Source organism: Micropterus salmoides, unplaced genomic scaffold (genome assembly GCF_014851395.1).
Source record: "Micropterus salmoides isolate LMB-PRFRI ecotype aquatic unplaced genomic scaffold, ASM1485139v1 Ms_hic_scaffold_7, whole genome shotgun sequence".
NCBI classification, from domain to species: domain Eukaryota; kingdom Metazoa; phylum Chordata; class Actinopteri; order Centrarchiformes; family Centrarchidae; genus Micropterus; species Micropterus salmoides.
Window position 1 is genome coordinate 3,982,293 of NW_024044459.1, and position 24,077 is coordinate 4,006,369.

The 24,077-nt window shown below is 41.2% G+C and overlaps 1 protein-coding gene across 3 annotated transcripts in view; it reads right to left on the reverse strand.

Annotated features, from left to right (window-relative positions):
- The window catches only part of LOC119892010 (nuclear receptor subfamily 6 group A member 1-A), a 96,255-nt gene that overhangs the window by 6,563 nt on the left and 65,615 nt on the right, over window positions 1-24,077 (reverse strand). For 2 of the 3 annotated variants that reach the window (XM_038704064.1, XM_038704066.1), the window contains 7 exons: window positions 8,264-8,494; window positions 6,984-7,039; window positions 5,896-6,056; window positions 4,853-5,083; window positions 3,556-3,810; window positions 407-528; window positions 166-318 (listed from right to left, as the gene is read on the reverse strand). In XM_038704064.1, coding sequence (XP_038559992.1) covers window positions 166-318; window positions 407-528; window positions 3,556-3,810; window positions 4,853-5,083; window positions 5,896-6,056; window positions 6,984-7,039; window positions 8,264-8,494 — 1,209 coding nt within the window. Of the gene's footprint in view, window positions 1-165; window positions 319-406; window positions 529-3,555; window positions 3,811-4,852; window positions 5,084-5,895; window positions 6,057-6,983; window positions 7,040-8,263; window positions 8,495-20,826; window positions 20,979-24,077 lie in introns of those variants that run through there. The other variant, XM_038704067.1, reaches the window with a different exon arrangement.

Sequence of the window (24,077 nt, forward strand, 5' to 3'; positions counted from 1 at the left end):
TTAGGTAAATAAAGAGAACTTATGGTATAGACACAAATTATGAAAACAAGCCACTGTAAGAAATTTAATCTGTCGCTGGCTGATGGAAGAAAATTACCAGCATCTAAAGGCAGCAGTGTTCATTACAACATAAATAAACTGCCCATTGTACTATAAAGTACTTACCTGCAATGCAGCGGATCTCCGGGAGACACATCATGATCTCAGGGAAGCGTTTGGGCTGGTGCGGGTACTTATATTCAGTGTAGTCCTGACAAACATACCAGTAGCGTTTGTTCAGCTGCTCGAGCTGAGAGATGTTGGACAGTCCTCTGATATCTGCAGAGATATACAAATGAAATAAGAGTTGTATGGGGGGAGAAAAGTAAGGGCCAAGCTTGGATTAGTAAATGCAGAGCTTGCTTACCTTGGTTGAGGAAGTTGATGGCTTTCATACAGGCATACTCCTCATTACTGATCTTCAGTTGGTGAAACTTGCGAAATAGATATATCAACCTCTCCATCACCTCCATGCCGTCCTCGCTGAAGCTGAAGAATCAGACACAGACTTGTCAGTTATGCTCGATAAATGTAGTGGTAAATAAGGTATAATAAATAATGTACCATTGTACCATTGGAAGCTATATTGTCCAAACAAAACAGAAGAGTTTTAGTAGGTTTACTGTCCACATTTCACTGTCACAATTCCACTGTGATGAAATTGAAAAAAGCATGTCAAAAAAATAAAAAACATAAAATCCCTTAAGCCTCATTATCCTAAGCTTCTATGCTTCAATGAACAAGACACAAATCAGGAAGGGAATACATCAGATCTACTGGAAGCACTAAAATGTCCTGCTAATCCCACAGCTTTTTGAGGGAGTTAGAAAGATTCACAAAGTTTAATTCCACTCATCAAACATCACTTCTCAGTCTTACTGGCTCCCGCTGTTCCAGTCTCTCTCACAAACTTTACGCTGCCACTGTAAATCAGATATTCACTCCTAAAGTACAGGCAAATTTACCGAAGCCGCAGAACACCACCATATTTTAGGAGAATGTGTGTCATGAGGTCAGATAATTCCGGTCTGATTTACACAGAACTGAAACCCCACACCTCCTTTTTGACCTAACGTGGGATATGCATGTATTTCACATGCCTGACGGTGCTAGCCACAGCTCTGTCCTGGGGAGTCCTACTGTTCACGGACCACTTCACTGGCCCTAATCCAACAACCTTAAATTAAAATTATGAAGTCCTTTTGGAGATACTGAGCTCACAGAGTTGAAAGTCTTGCCTGTGTTGATGATTGTTGTTGCAGTGGGGAAAATTTTAATTCCTGATATCCACCTTTCTTCTCACTGAAATATTGAATTGGCAAGGCTCCCGGAGGTGAAATGTACCGTTTAATATCTTGTGAATGTTATTAGTACCATAGCCTCCGCAAAAGAGAGGTAGGAGGCAATATGAGTCACTGTGGATGAGATATTACCAACACATATGAATGTAGGTAATTTCTTCAGTCATTCTTCTGATACGGAACTACAGATGTCAAACATAACTATGTGGCTAGCTACCTCATTGTTGTCTTAATGTCTGGTAGATTATGTCATCAGCTACCAATCATCTTGTTTAAAGCAGTATTAACTACACTGCTCAAAAAATAAAGGAACACTTAATCATCACAGTATAACATCATGTCAATTAAACTTCAGAGATATCAGCAGGACCAGTATCTGCTCCTTTGTACAAGGAGGAACAGGAGGAGCACTGCCAGAGCCCTACAAAATGACCTCCAGTGGGCTACTGGTGTTCATGTTTCTGACCAAACTGTCAGAAATAGACACAATGAGGGTGGCAAGAGGTCCCGAGTCCTCTAGTGGGATCTGTGCTCACCACCTAGCACTGTGCAGCTTGTTTGACATCTGCCAGAGAACACCAGAATTGGCAGGGCCACCATTAACGCCCCGTTCTCTTCACAGATGAGAGCAAGTTCCCACTGAGCACGTGACAGATGTGAGTCTGGAGACGGCGTGGTGAACGTTATGCTGCCTGCAACATCATCCAGCATGACCAGTGTGGCAGTGGGTCAATGATGGTCTGGGGGGGCATATCCTTGGAGGGTCGCACAGACCTCCACATGGTAGCCAACTGCTGTCAGACCTTACACTGGTGCAGTAGGTCCTGGATTCATCCTGGTGCAGGACAATGACTGGCCTTGTGTGGCCAGAGTGTGTAGGCAGTTCCCGGATGACCAAGGCATTGATGCCACTGACTCGCCCTCCAGTCCCCAGACATGAATCCAATTGAGAACCTCTGGGACGTTATGTACCGGTGCGTCCGACACCATGCCCAGACAATGTTGACAGACAATGCGCTCCATCACTACCTGCTGGGCCCACCCGCCATGTCCTGAAAACCTTGAGTGCTTGCATAAATGTGTAAACACCTCTATACAGTCAGTGGTAAACACTAACACTCCCCCGGTGCTCCAAGCTCCGAGTAGGGGCAGAGCTAATCTGACCAGTAGTTGCACAGCTAACTGAGCTAAAAACAGCTGCTAGTTAGCCGTTACCTAACTTCAGCAACAAGTAAAGCTATCTGTCCATCAGGAAACTCTGTGAATCACAGAGTTGAGACAGAGCAGCAGGGGGACATCCGAGAAAAAACTAGAATATATTTTTTCCATATTTCTAATATTTCTCCATCAATTATGATCCAGACAATCGGTGAAAAAAGTTGTGTTTTTGGACAGTAATCAGTGGGGCCCAGCCCCTGAAACAATATGCTTCAGCATCATCGCATTGAGAAATCTTTTCATTGGATGCTAAATTAATGCAACAAGTGCAGAATGAGTCATTAACATTTTAAAATGCTTTTCCAAATGACAAACTCTTAAATATCATCAAGAATACCTACGAAACACATTTTTTATGTCATTGATGGGCCCGATCCTGCCATAGTGGTGACTTAGTGCAAAACATAAACATGGATTTTGATTTCATGGGAAGGGAAGATTTTGTTGTCTAAAAATGCACTGATCAGAAAACGCATCATTGATACTTCTCTTGTCTTCATTTGCCTATTTGGCATTAAAGTAATCCAAAAGTTACTAAATGCAATCATATTACATTACTTTTATTTTGTGGTACTTGGATTATGTTACTGATTACATTTTTTAACAAGTATTTGTAATTGTACTGGATTCCATTTTTAAAGTAATCCTCCCAACCCAGTGTAACGGTTTTATTTAGTTAACGTTACACTGGGTTTGACAGTCTAGGGAATGTGTTGACTTACAGTAGTTTATAAGCTGTCATTGATTGCATTGCACGTTACATGGTTGTGCTCTGCGAGTAAAAAACAGGTTACAGTTACAGAATCCCTTATAGCTATGCAGTTTTATAAGAAGCCTGTATTGAACGCAGCAGGTGATACAACATTCATTATAACCACGAGAGACTTGAGACTTGACTAGCTCAAAGACTTGTGAGCATCTCTGCCTTAAAGCCATCACAAAAGGTACTATGGCGAACATGTTACATGTCTTTCCTCTCCAAGCTCGTGCCACTCACCCCTGCAGCTCATCGTCAGACGGTGTGTACTTGGCAGTGACGTTGGCCAGGTCTCCAAAGATCTGGGCACTGTAGATGGTGAGGCAGGAGAGCAGGATGAGCTCCTGCCAGGTGGAGCTGAGCAGACAGGTATAGTCCTCTATGGAGAGCTCGCAGAAGAACGGCAACTTCTTGATCCAGGAGATCTGACGGAAGAGCAGCTCATCTGCCAGGCGACACAGCAGAGCAAACAGCTCCACCTGTGTGACTTTGTACCTGGGACACACAAAAAGACAAAGGAAGAAGGTAAGGAGCGACATATGACCAAAATATCAGTTTGTTGTATAAAATCAGATCTGTATGTTCACTCTGGATCACCTGCTCACATGATGCAATTTGGTTGATTACATCTTCAATGCTACATGCCTTCTTTTTGGCCAGATAAGGGTAAAAATACTCTGACAGGTTTTATTGTCAAGTTATAAGTCAACATGGTGGATGCTGCATCAAATTTAAAATATCACTGCATTTATCTTCAGTGGACTTAGGCCACACTTCTCCTTAGTGTGTTTGGTTCTTTTTATTAATGTTGAACTAAAGACTCATGATTTGGTTAATTTGAAGAAAACCTTTTGGCTAGTGGGAATTCAGAGCTGCTACTCTATTAGCCATTTTGGCTGTGATATAAAAAGCCATATATTGTTTATGTAAAAGCTCATCATTTCTCCTGAATTAAAAAAATACTGCTAGGGATGTGACAAGATATGGAATAGGAAAAGTCATTCAGTGTCTTCTGTAATGACGCCACTAGGTGGCTCCTGTTTCCTGCCCAGTTCGTTTTCTTGTACCTCACACATATTACACATTATGTAGTGGAAACATTTTTGACACTTATTCCAAAGTTTTACATTGAGCCTAGTCTGCCTACCCTCCATGGGCAAAATAGCAGCAGAAAGGCTGAATTCAAAGGTCTTTTGGCCATCATTTATTAAATACATAAAAGACAAAATAAAAGACTGTACTGTGTGTTTTAAAGCACTTTTGTTAAATTAAATGAACAGACGCATTTTATTAAAAGAAACCCTCCAACAGCCAAATTTTGTGAACAATGCAGTGTTGAATTTTTACAAAAATACAAGCTGTTCCAAGTCTGTGCTTGCATTTTGTATTTACTAGTACGGCCCTTTTATCACACGGTGAAAGGACAACCCAAAGCTTTCAATCAGCACATACTCTGTTTACTGGGGAAGTACATGGTCTGTGCTGTACCTACAGAGTGGGTAAGTGTGTGTAGTATCTTGTATATGTATTGACTCACCCGTCTTCTATGAGCATAGGGGTGGCCAGGGGGGCCAGGTCTTCAGCAGCCACCAGCTGTAGCACCAGAGGGTGGGACTGTGGGTAGAGGCTGCGGGGCTGGGGGGCCAGCAGGCCAGACTGGGCAGCGTAACTGAACAGGTGAGGAAGGAGCTGGTAGTGTGTGGACATGGTGCTGTTGATATACTGGTCCCTGAGGGCTGCCGTGTAGCCGTTCATTTCCACAGAGCGACTAGAAGCACAAAAAGGTCAAAGGTTACTCGCATATTTTACTCTTTTGTCATTAAAGGAATAGTCTGACTTTTGGAAAATACACTACACATATTTACACTTTTACCCATAGTCAAATCAGAAGATTGATGTGTCTGTGTCCAGTCCAGTGAGGCTAATCGTTGTCCCCTGCTCTAAGTGTTTGTGCTAAGCTAGGCTAAACATGAGCCAGACCTAATATATCTCTGTACTGGACATACAAGCTATTGCTTTAAACTTTATACTTTTCACCTGTCTCTAGGGAAACGTGATGGACCTCCATTCTCTTCAACATTAAAAATCTTTGTAATTGTTGTAGAAACTTCTAGACAAAACTTTGCAGTTAATTTTGTACTTGCATACCAAAGCCTATGTTGCACATGCATTCTATCGTTGTTGTTAATATCTGCTCTGATTTAAAGCCATTTGATAAAACAAATATTCCTCTAAATAGCTATCAGGCTGTGGAGATAAACCTAATGTTTATACAAAATGAGACTAAAATAAATACCGTCATGCGAGTACCTAGACAATATTTGTCCTTGATGAGTGTAAATAGACAATGTGCTTGTCTCCATAGCAAGAACAGCAGATAGTGCAGCGAGTACTTTGTGTTTGCTATCATCACCAAGCCTGAGGAGCTGCATATTCAGGCATTCTTCGTCTGATGAATACCTTAACTAAAGTCTGGGTGAGATGGGAACGAGGTGTTAGACTGTCAGGGCCGGCTCATTATCTCAATGGTGGGGCGAGTGCTGGCGCAACATGGCGGAGTGTATGAGATGAACAACTCACTTGGATGACAGAGTGGAAGCGGGTGACGGCTGGTTGCCCTCCGAGGCTCCGTTGCTGGGAGAGCTGTGGTCGCTGTCACCGTTGTTGCCCCAGGTGTGCTCCGGGGCGTCCTCCTTGAACTCCTGCCCCGACATGATCCGCTCTATCTCCTCCTCTGTGATCTAAAACACACACACCAACACAAAGAGGGTTTGTTTTTTTCTGGAGCTCACAGCACATCCTCATGTGACCAAAAGTACTGTGTGTCGCAGTTCAATTGATAAGCATTGACTAGCACCGCGTTGCTTTTTAATAAATGTTGAGGAGCAAGGACACAATCGCACAATAAAACAGGGAGCTAGTGAAAGAGCAGGCAAATAGGTATGTGTCTGTATGGGTGTGTATTTGATACACACTTACACACACACACCTAAAATAATAGAATCCTTGCAGGTCCGTACAAGGAGAAAACACAGACAAAAGACATTTTGAAAGATATTAGCATGCCAGAAAATGTGGTATCTTGTATCTGTGGCTGGGGTCAATTCACTTCTTCCTCAATTCAGTACACATACTGAAACAGCAATTCATTCCATATTAATGACAGAGAGGTCCCTCTTTTGTTAGGGCTTAGAAATAAAGCCATCTTTCAATGGAAGCGGGAGTTTCTGTTTTTCTGACTTGCTGAATTGAAGCTGGAATGAATTGACCACATCCCTCCCCTGAATAGTGGCTCAGTGGTACTTAGCCTCATGTCACACATTTTTCTGACCATTTGTTCTGTCACCAGTGTTAATAATGAAGCCAGCACTGAATAGGTAATAATCAGCGGCTACATGATTATACTGATGATACAACAAGGTCAGGGCTCACTCTCATTACATGCTTCACAAGTATCCCAACACCCAAATCATTAGCATTACATCACTCCAACTCAGTGTTATTTAAGTGAATAGCTGGTGCTGTGAATGCATTCATGGTGAGAGAGCTAACTCTGGGAATCAGGTAGAATAATATGTATAGAGTGAGTGGAAGCTGGGAGAGAGGGTCAGTGAATGTCACAAAAACAACATTTCTGGTAATTATTGAACATGAAGTCAGTGATTTACCTGAACAGGCCCGATGCTTTTGTTCCTCCCTCCCGGCATGCCATCCTCCCTGATAGCTACAAGATAAAAAGAAAGAACAGAAATCTCAATCTACATGTGGTCCATTAACAAAACATGATTAGTATCATAGCTCTACCTAGTGGCTGAAACTACATTACATTTGTTCATTTAGGTCGCACGCCTCAGAAGCAACGAGGGGTTAAGTGTCTTACTCAGGGACACAATGGTGTCTAATCCATTGCGCCATCGCCAATGCATAGTACTATGCATCGCCACCAATGCATAGTACTATGCATCGCCACCAATGCATAGTACTATGCTTCTCATCTTATATATCCATGTGGCGGCTTGTCTCTTCTGTTCTAACTTATCTTTTCCTGTTGGCAGGCAGAGGTGGGGCTTTTCTGTTTCCTGGGAATGTTTTTTAGTAAATCCATATCACATCTCAAGCAAGCTTGCTTTAATCAAAGTACTTGGAGAATACATCATATAAAATGGGTCCATCAGGCTGGAGGAGCACTGAAGAGCCACTTACAATTTGCCTCCACTAGGAGGCAGCATTGTTCTTAACTCAACCTGACTGAGCCATCTCTAGTACTTAGGTATGTTGGGCCAAAGAAAATCCCATAGTCAGGGTTCAGCTGGCAGTGGGCAGCAGATGAATCACTCTTGGCATTTGACATGTTTTCATAACAAGAATTATTTTTTGATTTAGTTTAGTTTTAGAGTGGTTATGGAACAGAATTTTGTAAATAAGTTACCCCACACCTCGCAAAAAATGTCTGATGATTACTGAATTAATGCAAGATTTTTTAAACTAGATGTTGTGATGGAATACAACATCTTCTGATTAGAACCTGTTGTGAGTTTGATAAATCTAACATTATTTCATTTTATGTTTGTTGAAGACTTTTTAAAGATCAATGAAACTATGGTCACTAATCAGACAAATACAGCGTGATGCTGATTTAACAAAGCCAGATTTAGTCACAATAAAAGCTTTGAACATTGACAAACGTCACTCTGATCACTGGGGGCGGTGACACTCCTGCCTAAAGAGCATATCTAGACTAAAGTCGGCGATGGTTTGTAGAAAAGAGGATCCATCACCTCATATGATTTGTTGTTGTTTTTATATGACTATTGGATTTTTTTTTAATGTTTCTATGTTATATGACGACATTGTCATATATGAAGATGGACATCTCAACCATTTGCATTTTTCTGGAACGATTAAAGGGTTGAGGGGTTAAAATGTCCCTGTGATGTACACACGTTACCTTTGCGGTTCATTCCCATTTGCAGACACTTGAGCAGACGGCAGTACTGGCAGCGGTTGCGCTGCTTGCGCGACATCTCGCAGTTCTTGTCACGGCTGCAGCGGTACACACGCTTGTTGCAGATGCTGCGCTTGAAGAAGCCCTTGCAGCCCTCACAGGAGATGATGCCATAGTGCAGGCCTGTGGCGCGATCTCCACAGATAAGGCAAGTACGCTGGTCAGCTGGATCATCTGCAGAGGGAAATAAAAAATAAAACATAGGGAGGCATTTAGCACCATTTCCACCCATTTCTTTACACTTATTCTTCCACACTGCTTGAAAAAAATAGTGGGTACAAAAACCTCGCTGAAGGCACAAGTTTTAATTGAGATCATGGGGGCGGTTGGGGCTTAAGAGCTAGCCAGGCTCTGGCTAATCCAAAGGATTCTTAAGCTCTAACTCTCATTATGTGAAAGTGGAGGTGTAACAGGCAGCAGGATGAGGAACGGAGACGACTTGTGTATGTTTAATTCAGCAGCTCTGATGAGAGGAAGCAACAAGCTAAAACGTCATGACTGATTTGTTTACAGTCTCTCCTTTCACTCCTCTTAACAGCACTACCGCATGAACAGGCCTCTTCTTAGAAAGACCTCTGAGAACTATTACTGTCTAAAACATTGGACTTTGTCAAAATTTGCACCATCATTCAATTTCTGACAAACGTTTCAGTGTTTAAATTTTGATCTATCCATCTAGTACCTATTGTATCCTTTAAAATATATATATTTTTAACTTGTTCTTCCAATTGGTGGCTAATTTTACTAATTAAGTGCTTTGCAGTCCACCAGGACCGCTCCATACCAGCCTGGATGTTCCACACAGGCGCTCTATCAATCATTAACCTTCACCTTGTTCTCTACAGCACACACTTTTAGCTGATTACTCCAAACTGTGAAAAGTTGTTAGGACAGGAATAAGTGAGTGTGATTATGTGGAACACATGTGAGGGGATAGTCAGGGGCTCACAGCAAGGAAGTCATGTGGAACAGGATGTCCTGAACAAAGTACATTAAAAATAGTAGTAGAAACGACACACATTACATTGTGGGTTTATAAGGCTGGCAGGCAGCTTGATGACCATGAAAGAATAAGACATTAAGACAGCATGAAGAACAGATGGGCCAAACTCTTCCAAAGTGATTTGAAATGAGTGCGGATGTTTGGACGTATGGGAGAACATACATGTGTGATAGGGTGGGGAAAGGATCAAAGAGAGATGTAGCTCACTGTGGACCTTTCTTGTGAAGCTGCTTTATTAATCATGAAGGTGTTCTCAAACTGTAAAGACAGCAATCTGAGAAAGCTGTTGAAAATCTTTTCTTAATCCCCCCCGTACCTCCGGGCCACATAACGCACATAATCAAACCCACTGAGGAAGCTGAGAATTAAGTCAAAGCGTATTTTGTGCTGTCCACAGTGTTAAGCTTTATCACATAGGCACACACACACACCCCTAGACATCCCCCTGCTAACAGCGGCAGCAGGATGGATTGGATAGTTACAGAGAATAGTCTTGCTGTTTAAAGCCTGGCTGCAGCAGGAATATGGCCTGAGACATGTTGATGTGTCTCATATGATGGTTCCTCCTTAGTGTCGGTTTCACTGGCGAGTTCAGCTGTGATCTACAAACACTAAGTATTTGTAATGTTGGTTGCATGAAATGGGAATTTTCAAAGAATGAATAGCTTCAAATAACTGCTAATGGCTTTAATGGTTTTCTTTTTTTACATCTGTTGGTCAGTGGAAAGTTACATCTGGTTTTAGGTGCACAAAGGGATCTGTGGGATGAGATTCGTGGGACTGGGAACACTGAATGGGTGATATGAAAACAATGAAAGGTGGAACCAAAGCAACGATAATCAAGCAACAATGTGAAGGTTTGTGAGGTAGATATAAGACATGACATTAAACGTGCAACAAATTCTGGTACTGAAGTTCATTTCTGAAAGGTTTTATTTTTCATTTATTTCAGCTAGCCATTTAGCCCAGTATTGTGTCTGTTTACAGGTGTTGGGGAGTACTACTGCATATGTGAACAAGGTTGTATAAAGCCTGAAGACTTTATCTGTAGCCCACTCCTCAACACTCAAAACTGACTTTTAAAAATGTTTGCCAGACCTGCACCCAGGCATCAGCTTTTGGTTGCCAACACTGAAAATATGGTTGCTATTTTTAGTCATATTATATTTTGAGTAATTAAGATACTATGTAGTTATACGTCAGTGTTTTAATGAAAATGTAACATTAAAGAATGTTTAGAATTAGTTTGTGATGTTGACAGGTTCGCCACACTTTTCCCCCCACAGTCAAATAACTTCATTTCTTTGCCATTGTCTCTAAAACAGAAACCTGTGAGCATGTGCGTAAACCAACAAATGTGCATCATTGTCTGGTTCCGGTTCCAACTGTTAAATATCCATTTTATTTTGTGGTACATATTTCGCTGTTTGCTGTCCCTATTTTTTGTAAAAAATTCAATTGGTTTTCAGTTTCTCAAAAGACTTCGAATACTAACCTGGAAATCGTTACTGTCGACGCCTGTTTCAAAACTACCTCTGCTGGGAGTTCCACAAGGTGTTGCAATATAAATCTGAAAGGTCATGAGATAACCGAGTATAATCTTTGAGTCTCTTTTGATCAGCCCATTAAGGTAATCACCAAGATGGCCTTTTCTCACCTAGGCAGAATTTGGTATTTTCTGTCCTTGGTTAGTTGCTTATTGTTGATTACCTTGTATCTGTTACCCTTATGCTTCAGGCGGTTGTTCTCAGTCTCCTGCAGGTATCGGTCAAAGGAAACAGGACTACTGGTTGATGTAAAAAGTTGTAATGTTCTACTAAAGAAAGTCTGTCGTCCCAGTAAACACAAAAATGTATGTGGACAGCAGCATGTGTGCTATCATAAAGAGATTGCACATGTGTAGCCACAAAGAATGAAGTAGACATAAAAAGGTCTGAGGCTGCTGCCCAGCAAGTTAATGCTGCCTGCTGAGCCTGGAGATTAACCTGGACATCTGATTGATTTAAGACTCTTGTGTAATGCAACAAACTGCACTACACACAGGCGGGATCTTTACCCTCCTAGGAGACTCTGTGGTTAGAAAGCCAATAATGGAGGCAGACGAGCAGGATTTCTGCGTGGCTCAATGTGTACAGCAAAGCACTGACTGCACGAGTTCCTGGTGCATCTTTGTTTACTTTATGTACTGAGGGAGGATTTACTGCATGTTTTACTCCTTTTAAATAGTCTACTAGATGACTCAAATAGATTTGTTTAAGCCTTGGTGACGTAGGACTGGTCAGGTGTTTTCACATATGAGAAAACATTGAATCACACACTGCAATCATTCCAAAATATCTTGCCTTTGCTCCAGATTTTAGAATAATTCAGACAAGCTGCCTCTCTATCACATTCAATGTGACATGTTCTGCTCCAAATAAAGTTATGTACTGTTGGTGTTTATTATTATATTATTGTACATTTTTTTGTAGAATACTTCTAAAAGTGTTTTATTGAAAAGACATTAAAGTCTAAATGAAGGTACTGTATGGAGCATGTTTCTTGATTGTTGAGAACTACTAATACTTTTAAAACCAGTGATTTCTTGGCATTTTTCTGCGATAAACTTTTATCACTATTATTTAATAACAATTGATCATTAATTTTCTGTTTATCAAATATTGATAAATCAACTAATCCTTTTAGAATTACTTGATTGGGAGATGCCCATCACAGTCAGTTAATGTGGATTTTCATATCAAAGATTCAAACCTACCCTTGGGAAACCTACAGCTGATGTCACAGATGTCCCCAACACTCACAAACACTTAAAAATATATCATCATGTTTAAGAATGTGACTCTGGAACCTGTTAAAGGGTGTAGATGAAGCAGCTGTAGATTCCCCCCACCCACACACAGACACACACAGACGATACTGTTTACCTCATGGGACATGACTGGAAGAAACCTGATATTGTGAGAGTTGTCACTGGTTGACCTAGTCACCCATCACTGATTATAAGGCACAATGTTTTGACAATAAAGAGGCCAGAGTAACATCATCTTTAATATTCAAATGAGCAGGATTAAACTTTTTTTGTGTGTACATAATTTAAAGGGCCAGCTCATCACACATCGCTGACCTGAGAGCTAAGCCTCCCAGAGAGAGGGGGTTTTCATAGCTGGCTGCAGGGTTCATGTACTAAACGTAATTAGAAGGAGGTGGGTGTGGGGGTCTAGGGCCACATGGCATAAAGCCTCTCCAAGATAATGAGTGGTGAATAAAGGATTTCTAAATCCCAGATACAGATTACCATTTAAATGGTGTGGGGTTTAAATTTGCTACCTGCAGAAGACTGCAGGGGCAGACATACTGTACAGAGACAATGGGTGTCACACCGTGAGCCCATCTTGGGATTAGAATAGAACTATTTTATTAACTCTATATGGCACAAGTTAAGATTAGCCCTAGGAAGCCCTACCAGTCAGAGAAATACCATTGCTGCTGCAATTTCTTCAAGAGCACACAGTGTGACCCGGCGCTTTACAGCGTCATCATTTTCTAAAGCCATCAGCATATTAATTGTTTTGTCAAAAATCTAAATATATTCATTTTATTATCACATAAGACAAAGAAAAGCATGAAATCATAACATAAGAGAAGCTGATACTGGGAATGTTTGGCATTTTTGCTTGAAAATTTAAAAATGAATCAACTAATTGTTTCTGTTTTATAAACAGTACCTAAATCAAATTAACTTGAAGAAGGGGCAATATAACACGTAATGTGTGGATTTGCATTTAGGGATCCGTATATCCTTTAAAAATTATTTATCTCCAAATAAATGAACAGATTGATTTTAAAGTTTTAAGCACATGTGTGAGTTTTTCATATATCTAAGGTTTATAGAAAACTTTGATTAAAACAAGGCTACTTTTCTTGAAAAGTTGAAATTTTGGAGATGCGTGGTTTCCTAGGAGAGTAACAATATAGAGTATATTATACTGTCTGTATTAATGAATACGAAGTATGTATCTCTGATTGCTGGATAATTTCCACTATTAAAACCCTTTTTTAATTCTTTAATGGGGCGACCTGTCCAGGGTGTACCCCTCCTTTCGCCCGATGTCAGCTGGGATTGGCTCCAGCCCGCTGCGACCCTGTACGAAGGATAAGCGGTTGATGATGGATGGATGGATGGACGGATAAAAAATGTATAGACTAATTTTGATCGTTACACCCTTATGATGAATTCATTTTGAAAATGACCAAGAAGTCCAATCACCACAGTTTTAGCTAAAGTCTCAATAAAGAGCTTTTCAGCTTCTAAGCTTCAGAAAAACCACAGCAACTCCTCCAAAAAGCCTCAAGACCCAACTAATTTCTCACCATCACACAGAAACGCCGCACTTCCAGCTGAAATCGATGCTTTGACTTTACTCAAAGACATGATGTTACTGTAAGCAGAGCTTAGAATAAGGGCTATGAAGGTCCCTGGCATCATAAAACATGAGGAAGATCAAATAATCCTCAGCCAGCCATTTGTCAGCCCATGTGCTCATTTGGAGAACACATTAAAACCATATAACTAACGTGAAACGCCTGACTTCCTTCAGTGAGGTAAAAACACAATGGCTATTAGTTGCCTTCACTCAGGCTTATTTGCCAAATCTATCACCCTGTCTTTCAAGTGCATGGCCACCATATAAACAGGCTGATTCACACCTTCACACACTTGATCTCAGATTGTCACATCCTCCTCCTCCTGCCTGTAGATGACAGTTAAATATTCATGACATTTACTTAGGGTTTCGCTTTGTAAAGGTTCGGGTTAGGGTAAATGTTCTGTCTGCAGCATGTCTGACCATGAGTCTGCCGCAGACTGCTAACATTTCAAACATGTAACATAACTCTTCAGACAAAACAAGTCTGAATTGAAGTGACAGAGACAAAAAAATAGGCAAAGAAAAAACACCGTATAAACCATAGTTCCACTGGAAACCGTTTCTGGACACAGTGTTGTTGTTTTTATATGTATTTTTTAGTTTATGGGCACCATCACTTAAATTCCATTTACATCTGTTGTATTGGGGTTGGATGGAGAAATCTGAGAGACAACTAGGACAAATAAAACCAAAACTATCTGCATGGCTAGAGGTCACATGGTGCTTTACTAGAGGAGTTACTACAGCTGAGGTGAGCCTGATAACCAGTATCCTCAGCTGGTAACTATCTTATTTCATCAGCCTGGATGAATCCTATTCTTCCCCGATGACAGTATTTGATGAGAATGTGTGGTGAGGAGGAAACTCTAGCCATAACAGCCCTGCCAAGTTTAGCCAACATGGAACACTTCCCATAACAGGCCTGTGTTTGAAAGTACAACAGATATTACTTTAGCTGATAGATGGATCCAGCAGAGGTGTACTGCTACAATGATGTCTTGCCTGATGACATCATCAGGGTCTTCACAGCTTGTGCTTGGAGACGAGGAGTTTGAAAGCTGTGGGTTACTTCCAGGCAGGGAGGCTCTAATAAAAGATGCTATTGATGGCACTGTAGGATATAGAATCCAGTGTTTTTTAAGTAAACTGAAGCAACTTGTAAAGAATCTTACAGTTTTTTAGATAATGAATTGAGGTTAATGTTAGATGGTTGCATCTGGAAAATCCCCACAACTGAGTAAGAATCTTGACTAAGACCGAAACATTTCTTATTTACAGAAAGGGTGTTTTTGTTTAAAGAACTGATAAGTGACTGATTAATGAATGCCTTCAAAATGACAATAAAGAATTATAAAAGGACAGCTTCATCTTGAACTCCACCCTCTGTTCCTCTCTCTAGGTTGTGTGCAGGAATCCCCAATGCTCTGGAACCCATTTTCAATTCACACAGAAAAAAAAGGTTGAATGTACAAGACCAGCGTGATTTTTTAAGGCTGAAACCAGTCTGAAGCAGTCCCACACAGCATGCTGCTGCTGCTTGACTTTTTAATGCCAGTTTAAACAGTGCCCATGGAGGTTTCTCAATCTCCTTGCCCCTGTGTGAGCTGTTTGTCATGCTGAGAACAGAGACGTATCGTGGCCAAATCTCCCTATTGTGCACACCGTGCACACACAATGGCTGATGCATAGTGTGACGCAATCCTTTGAGTGGCTGACAGAGCAACAAGGCCTGCTGCTGAAGGGGTTTTCTCTTCAGGTTTTGTCTTGGACTTTCCATCACAATCGAGCCCAGCTGAGACAGAGAGCGGGGGTTGAAGGAATCTGCTGTACTTTTCCGCTGCAGTCACCCTCCCTCCTCCTTCTTCAGCCTTTCTTCTTCCCCCTCTCCCCTCCTCATATCTTTTCTCCTCTGAAACTTATCTCTCCTACCTGGGGGTGAAGCAGGGGAGCAACCCCTGAGTCACCCCCTGTGACTGGTATGTACATGAACACACATCTGAAGACACTCTATGGCCCAATCCCAATCGACACCCTGAAGCCTAAGGCCTGAACTCTCAGACATAGGCCCTCTACACTACTCCATTTTAGATTAAAAACTAATACGGTCTCCGTCCACACCAGCGTTTTAGCTGCGTATCAGAGTGGATTTCCATCTATATTACATCTAGTGCCTGTTCACGTACACTGGGCATGCGCGTGCCGGTGTAAACATGAAGCAGATGGTTTATTCCATAGTTACAGAAGATTTAGCGAAAGAATATAGTAATGCATATGAAGAATGACAGCAGATTTTATTTTGCATGAAACCAATAACGAGCTGGGACTGTTAGAGATTGTGGCAGCGGAAAACAGACTGGGAGTTGTCGCAAAGTAAACAGCGACACAAGTGTACAAGTATAGGCTATAAATGTTGCACGGTACAACATATTTGAATAAAAATACCAAATCAAAAACTGTGTTAGTAGCATCGTGTTTCTGCTTTGCATGACTTAGAAGACCGAATCAAATCAGATCAAAGAGCCAAACGTGAGCGTCTGCGTCATCGTTTTTAAAATCTTCCGTTTTTTCCCCATCCACACTAAAACACTACCCAGAGTTTTAAAACAAAAAACGGGGTCAGCAACGTTTTCAAACATCTCCATTTTAGGTGTTCGTTTCCGCCATTTTAGTCTGGACGGGAGGTGCAAACATAGCAAAAGTAGTGTGGATGGGCCCTTAGTTGACGTCAGAGGTGGGGAATCGAGTTTGACACTCGGACTAGAGTCCGACTTAAGTCGCACACACAGTGACTTCAGACTTGACTTGAGACGACTCGAGGTGTGGGACTTCTGATGAGCTTGCTGTTATTCCGCTCCCTCCGTTACCTATAACCTGCCTACGTAACAAGTAGTGTCTAGTGTTTATTGTTGATCATGTAACGTTACAGTTTTATTTAGGGACTGATTTGAAGGTAATCCATAAGTCATAAAGTCTTATAGAGTGAACAAGAGGTAAATTTCAAATAATCAATGTACTTGTTTTTAACAACGTCATACACTTATATGTAAACAAATGTTTTCTTCTAGTTGCTCCTTCCATGTTTGTTTACCTTATTTTAACACTTCTGCAGAGGTGTAGTCTTACTGAAAGTGTGCACTTAAGGGTTCAAAAAGTCAGCAAGACAGCCCTTATGCACTTGTTGATTTGTGTGTGTGGCAGTGGGGCAGCCCTCTTACCGGGAACATGTCTCAAAGTCTGAGTCTGTGAGCATGGAGGATTGGGATTGGGCCAATGACTCAGATCCAGCATTCCTGGCATCGCACTCTGTGATGCTAATCTTTAAAGTTACGTGCATGCAGTTGCAGATTGGGCTCATCCATGAGACAATGGCGACCTGTTGACATTGCTGTCTTGATAATATACACCCAGGCTTAGAGGCTAAATCATTAGCATTGAGTAATACCACACCAAAGATAGGCTACATATTAACATATTAATGGTATGCTAATGTGATGCTACTGTTAAATAATGTGGGAAAAGCCTCAACTGTAGGAGTCTGGCTCACTGTCTCAGCTTTGTTTGCATCTGAAAAGATCATTTAAATGCTTTTTGATTCTATATAATAATTTATGTCTGCATGTGGAGAACTGTGTTGAAGAGTATTCTAACATCCATACATTTAGACCGATGTGCACAAGGTTTTAAGTCTCTTATCAGTTTTTGATACTCAGTGCTACCAACACATTCACATTCAATACACAAGCCATATTACTGAGCTGACTAAAACAATAAAAACACTTTTTGAAGTGAATGTCAAAAGGTTTTTGACCCCCCCCCCCAAAAAAAAAAAATATTATGTAGGATCATTTACATCTGTCAGTAATTATTCTTACGCTGGATTTAGAAGCAGTAGCTAAAAAATGTCATCAGGCTGATCTTTTTTGTTATTCATTGTGAATTTGAAAAATGTCAATGGAATTTAATGTGTTGAATAAAAAAAAGATAAATAAAAGAATATAATATTATGTGCCATACAAGTTGTGTACTACAGAGGAAATGAGGCATGGTCTGTTCCTTCTTTCCTTTCATTTGTGGAACATGAAACCTCTGCTTAAAAAGCCAGCAGAAACTGGTTTTGGCCCTGAGCTCCTTTTTTGATGTCAGGTCAGCAGATGCTGATATAAACCATGTGCTTCGCACATATAATGAATTTTGAGTCTCCCCTTTATTAATAAGAGGGGGGACTTCCCAGAGACCGCCGAACCAGCAGGATAAACTTCCAATTGTATTTCCCATGCAGGACAGATAGGGCTGCACGATTATGGCCAAAATGATAATCACGATTATTTTGATCTATATTGAGATCAAGATCACGATTAATCACGATTATTCATTGATTTTAGGGACAACATATTTTTATTGCACTTTCAATTTTAAATAACGACTGTTTTCACATCCATGATGTGCTGCATTTCTGCTAATGTACAAATCTTTGCATCAAAATAAGACTGGTCCTTAAATTGCATCATCGCCTAGAAGCAAGATATAAATAAAATTTTTACAACTAAGTCCAGCTACTGCTGCACTGCGGTTTTGTCCCGTCCTCTGCACAGCATTAACTTGAAGTGTTAACTGGAAGCGTCTAAGATGCATTTCACGAGCACAATGTTGGCTTGTTCTTATTTTGTCCTTTTTGTGGCTCTACTTATGACTTCTAATCTGCTTACCAGCAATGGCTCTCTGCGACCCGGTTTTGTTCGGTCGTCTACAGGCTGCATCTCCCACTGGGAGCATTTCAGAATCAGAGCGTTTTGCCTGCCTGATTTTGCTGACCTGTTTAAATTTAGATTTGGTAATCAGTGCATGATTTTTGTGCTTCTTTTATGATTAAGTAGGCTGTGTAGATAAACGGTTCTTTTTTGTCTATTATAGCTGTGTCTGATTGACTCCCATGCATTGCCTAGAAGGGCCGCGACCAGCTCCCTCAGCGGACTTGTGGTCTTTGCTGTCTACTCTGGACTGTAGCAGCAGGAGGGTGCGTGCACAGCCAAATCGCCCCCCCCCCCCCCCGGCTGTAAGTTTAGGAAGCGCTTGATTTGATATGCAGCAGAGTTTGCCATGAGAGGAGCACACATTTTAAATGGCGATATCACCGTCGATCATGTTCATTTAATTGTGCAGCCTTAAGAAAAGACCGCAATACTCTAAATCTAAAATGCCCACCAATAAAAATGGAGCCTGCTGCACTTCAGCTGATCATCTTCTGTTTAGCAGACATCTTGTTCCATAAAAATAGGCAAAGAGACAAAAACTAGATTTGCAAAGCAATGCATCAGAAGTTCAATCCTGTGTGAGTGTGTGTATGTGCTGGGGGAAGGGTGAAATAACACACCCATGAAAGACAAAGATCTGCATAGTGATGGACTTGATGTCTGGTTTGACAAGGCTAGGACCAGGGAGATGGATATGTTTCAGTGAAATTAGGAAATAAGAGCGTACATGGCTGGAACGAGCAGCTTCTTTCATTGGCTATTCATAAGCAGGCATTACAGACGCACAGGATTCCCAGCTGACCTCCCCCATTGTTACTATTGATCTTCACACAGCTTCTGTCCCCTGTCCACAACCTCCCCTTCTCTCTCTGTTTACCTCTTGTGTGTCGTTTCCCATTTTTTCTTCTCAATGTCAACAAACAATATGAAAACAGAAAGGGATTCCCGCAGAATGAAGGTGATGCAGAGAGCTATAGTATAGTTACAGTATGGAGTTAACCCTCCCTCAGCTGGAGCACAACCAACATGGCTGCCGGAGGGGGGATTAACATGAGGGGGGAGGGGACAAATACAGTAACATGGTTCCTCCACATGCTACACCAAAGTCCTTGAAGGAAAATATCAAATGAAGGACATACTGCCAGAAATTCTTTGATTGTCTTTACACTCCCTGAGCGCAGCTTTTGTGTCGAGGATTAGCAAGTTACAACAAACATTTTCAGTGAACTGTATGATCAACAAACACAGCGAGATACGCGCTTCTCAAAGGACATGCAGCAGAAATTAGTGTTCCAGGACATTTTGGTGAGTCACTTTGCTTTGCCATGTGGACTATATCTTAAGAGTGAGAAAGGATCACATTCCAAATTCCTGCAATTCAAGTGGAGGGAGGGGCTGGGTGCTCTGGTGGGATGTGGTGTGACAACTTCCAAAAGAAGGTTATTTTATTCTGGCACTTAAGATAATTCACATAAATAGCCAAATGAAGTAACAAAAGAGAGAAGAGATAAAAGCAATTTGGTGAGAGCACAGTCAACAAAGTTCAAGGAAAAATCACCCACTTAACAGTTACACATAGGAGAAACTACTCTCAAACAGCATGAACGTAAAAAAAAAAAAAAGAAAGAAAAAAAGACACATGCAAAGGAAAAATATCAGAATATATGAAAGAACTCTCAGATTTGGTCTAGTGGTGACTGGCCAGTAGAGTGATCCTCCATGACATAAACACTGCTGACTGTGTACAAACCCAAAGCCACATACCAAAGATCAATACATATGGAGGCGAGCTGTGCAAATCACCGTTGCACCAAAACACGTCATAATACACATAAACAAAGCATCTGAAGGCATCGATCGAAAGGAACAGTGTGAAAATCTGGAATATCTCTCTGCTCATTACCCTGGCCTGAAAATCATTAACAACTTACAGCATAAAGGGCTAATCCTGTCAAATTACACAAATAGCACAATTTCAAAAAGAATTTAGTATTTCTTTACGATCTTGAGAGCAGCATATACCTGGAACTATTTGTTTTTTTTCTGTATTTATATCATTCATTAATTGTGTTTCAAGGTATGAAGCTATGTTTGACGGATTAGCAACATACAAATCTAACACATATAAAAAGAAAAAGGAAACTAGCCTCCTCAATCAAATAATAAAAGGTATAAAAAGAAAATGTGAAGTCACCAGAATGCAGTTCAAATACATTCTCTGCTTAATCACAAACAGCTCTGCTCTCCCATTCAAACACAATTATCGTAACTTCAAGTATGGCCCAATAAAATAAAGCAATAGCTTTCTCTTCTAGCCTCCCTTACCTTCCCATGTATCCATTTCATGCTTCTCCCAGTCTGCCTGGAACCCATTCACGCGTAGACTCGGCTACAGAAAAGCCACTGGGCCTGGTCGCCTCATGACTCCTTTCTTTCTCTGCCTCTCTCTCTCTGTTCTCTGTTCTCATTCCCTGCAACCTCTTTCCTCGACAGCCTGACCCTCTCTGACCATAGCCAGAGCCGAGCAACACCACTGGTCACTTGACTGCCTGGTCACATGACTGCAGAGTTCAAGCCCTGGGGTCACAGCTTGGCTTGAGGTCCAATGACAGCTAGGGGTTATCTGAGTGGAACTGATAGTCCTATTTTCGCTGCCGTTCAACAATACCACTCCCCTTCCCCCTCACCCAAATTAGCCTCCCCTCCCCTCAACCATGCCTCAGGCACTTCTGAGGAGGATCAAAGTGCATGTCCAAGCATAAACACAGATTCAACGTGACAAAACATACAGACATTAACTAAATGAAGCACTTAGAGCAACAGGGACGAAAGTTTAAGCTAAAGTTTCACAGCTTGCTTGGTTACAAACTGAGCAGAGTTGAGAGCCAAAGGAGCTGAATGCTAATAAGATGGTGACCAAGAGAAGCGCTGAGGTGGATCCTCTTGAAGGAACCACTTTCTGTTACTACACATCCTTTCATATGCGACTAAAACTTAAAAAAACTAATTCAAAGTGGGAAGTCAGATATTCCCAGATTAGCCAACATGGACTCCCACAATGTTTCATGCACCCAACATAAAATACTGTCCACCGTCAGTTAATGTAATTTCCACGGATATTTGCTAATGCTAGAAATTACTAAAAGTGCATCATTTGAATTGTGTACTTTATTTGATCTCTTACTTACTCTGACATTTCATGGGCTTACAGCCATGTAATGCTGGTAACCAAATATATTGAAATGAATGCAAATGATATTATAGATTGCAAGTTATATATTTAGTAATAATACCATATAACTGTGATCAACTTGTATGTTTCAGGCTGGGACTGCATGTAGTCCCCTCCACCACCCCCTGTTTTGCATTCATTTCCCTACTTTAAATGATTCAGTAAAGTCTAATAAATAATATAAGAAAATCTGTAAAAAATCAGAAGAAGCAATTGTGGTTTTGAAAAGACATGGTCATTGTCAAGAAAAATGACAAACATTTGCTGGTTATTGGTTCACCAATTTGCTGCTTTATCCCACTTTATATTGCTGCTAAAAGAATGCCTCTTGTTTTGTTTTTGCTGTTTTCAAACAGAATAAGCCATGTAAAGACATCACTTTTAGAGCTTTTGAGATTGATGGTTGATGGGTTATAATGAGAATATTTTGTAATTGGGGGTTTACATCCATATGTCAGAGATACTTTTACTCACTCCAACAAAATCTAATTGGAATAAAAAAAAATTTCAAACTGACTGTGAATATCAACATGCCAAAAGTAATCAAGCCTCTGCATCTTACAGAAATTAGGGCTGGGTATTGAACCCAATACCTTTTTGGTACTGACCGAAATATGTCTGCAGCACACACAAATGTCTGGTTAGATTTGTACTCTAGTTGACTTTGATCAGATAGTTCCTGATGTCAGTCAAGATTTTGCCTATTTTAGACTCTGTCCTATTTAATAAAACTTCTTGTGTGGCTGCTTGCGTTTAGACAACATTTACCACATTGAGAACTTTGGCATCTTTTGGTATTTATTTTGTTCATTTTGTTTATATTACCTGTAGGTAAGAAAAGATATTGTTTTGGTATGCCGCTGAAACTCAGTCATACTGCCAATAGTATTATTGGGGAAAACATACAAACAGAACCCAGCCCTTGCAAGCATGTTCTAGAAATCCCCCTCCCATTTCCTACTCGCACCGTTGACCTGAATGGCCATCCAATTGAAGTTCACCTGAATCAGGCCATATCTTGGTGCCATGGTAACCAGCCTTAAAACCCTGTGAGAGCTACAGAGATATCTTACCATCCAGTGGGTTCTCTTCCTTCATCCCCTCCAGTGGCCTGGCTAGGGGACCATAGTGAGAAGCATCCAGTGTTTCACCAGTGTGCCACACCCTAAACTCTGCTGCCCAACCTGATGCTCTGTGTACCCAGCAGCCTCTTCTCTCCCTGATCTTTACCTACAGTGGACAAGCCTGTCCTGATCACCCGGCAAGTCTCCCAGCCCACCCTCTCCACAGCTCCACCCTACTAATACCACTTGTTCACTCTCACAGTAGCAGCACCCCACCCCACCCCCTAGGGCCCAACCCCCCATGTGAATGCTAATGACCTGGCCGCACTAAGTCACATATAAGAAGCTTTTCACATTCAAATGCAACCCAGAGAGATAGCTTACGCGAATGCATACAGGCAGAAGAAAATGAGATGTGCTGCTGTCACAAAATAGAAATAGAAATATAAGGACACATGTAACCTGTTGGTGTGAGCAAAGGCAGTCTCGCCCTCTCCCAGTTTACTTCACTCTAATACCATAAGAGTCTGCTACCATATGTCACAGTGTGAAAGGCAGGACTTATAGGAAGGACCTGGCCAAGGTGTTGCAATTGGATACATGTTGACATGTAGATTTGAGCATTAATATTCTTTGCAGTTCATCAAGAGTTAACCGCAGGGAAATATGGGAGCGTAAACTGACTTAAACCTACTTTATACATTTTATATTTTCAAAGATGTTCTTTAAGCTGACAAATGTTTTGACAGAAGTTCTCATGGTTTGACCAGCTTATTATTTATCATTACATTCCTGGTTAACAGAGACATTTTGCAAAGGTTATTCTGAGTTAGGAAACCCTGCAGGGAATACACTTTTCTGTTTCTGAATGCAATGAATAAGAATTAAAACAAAAGATAGCCTGAATGTTTGCTCCATACAACATGTTCAGAATCAGGCTTTGTTGACATATTATCAGTCCGAATGGCATAACCTTGTTTGTCCATTTAGATAGGAAAACAAACCTGAGCCATGCGGGGGGGCGGAGAGGAGGCGGCCATATGTCACCCTTGACCTTAACACCTTTCCTCCCATGCGTTGAAGATGAACGGCATAATCAGCCATGTTGCCTTTAACCTTGAAGTCAATCGGAGCGCTGACACTCTGCTGGTTATCTGCGGTCATGTGGCGTTTCGCACTATCTGGGACAGGGTCCGAGGCTGGGGCCACTCATCAGGACGTAGCGGAGGATATAATGCTGGTACATTCACTGGACACTTACAATGGTACAATTCTTCTAC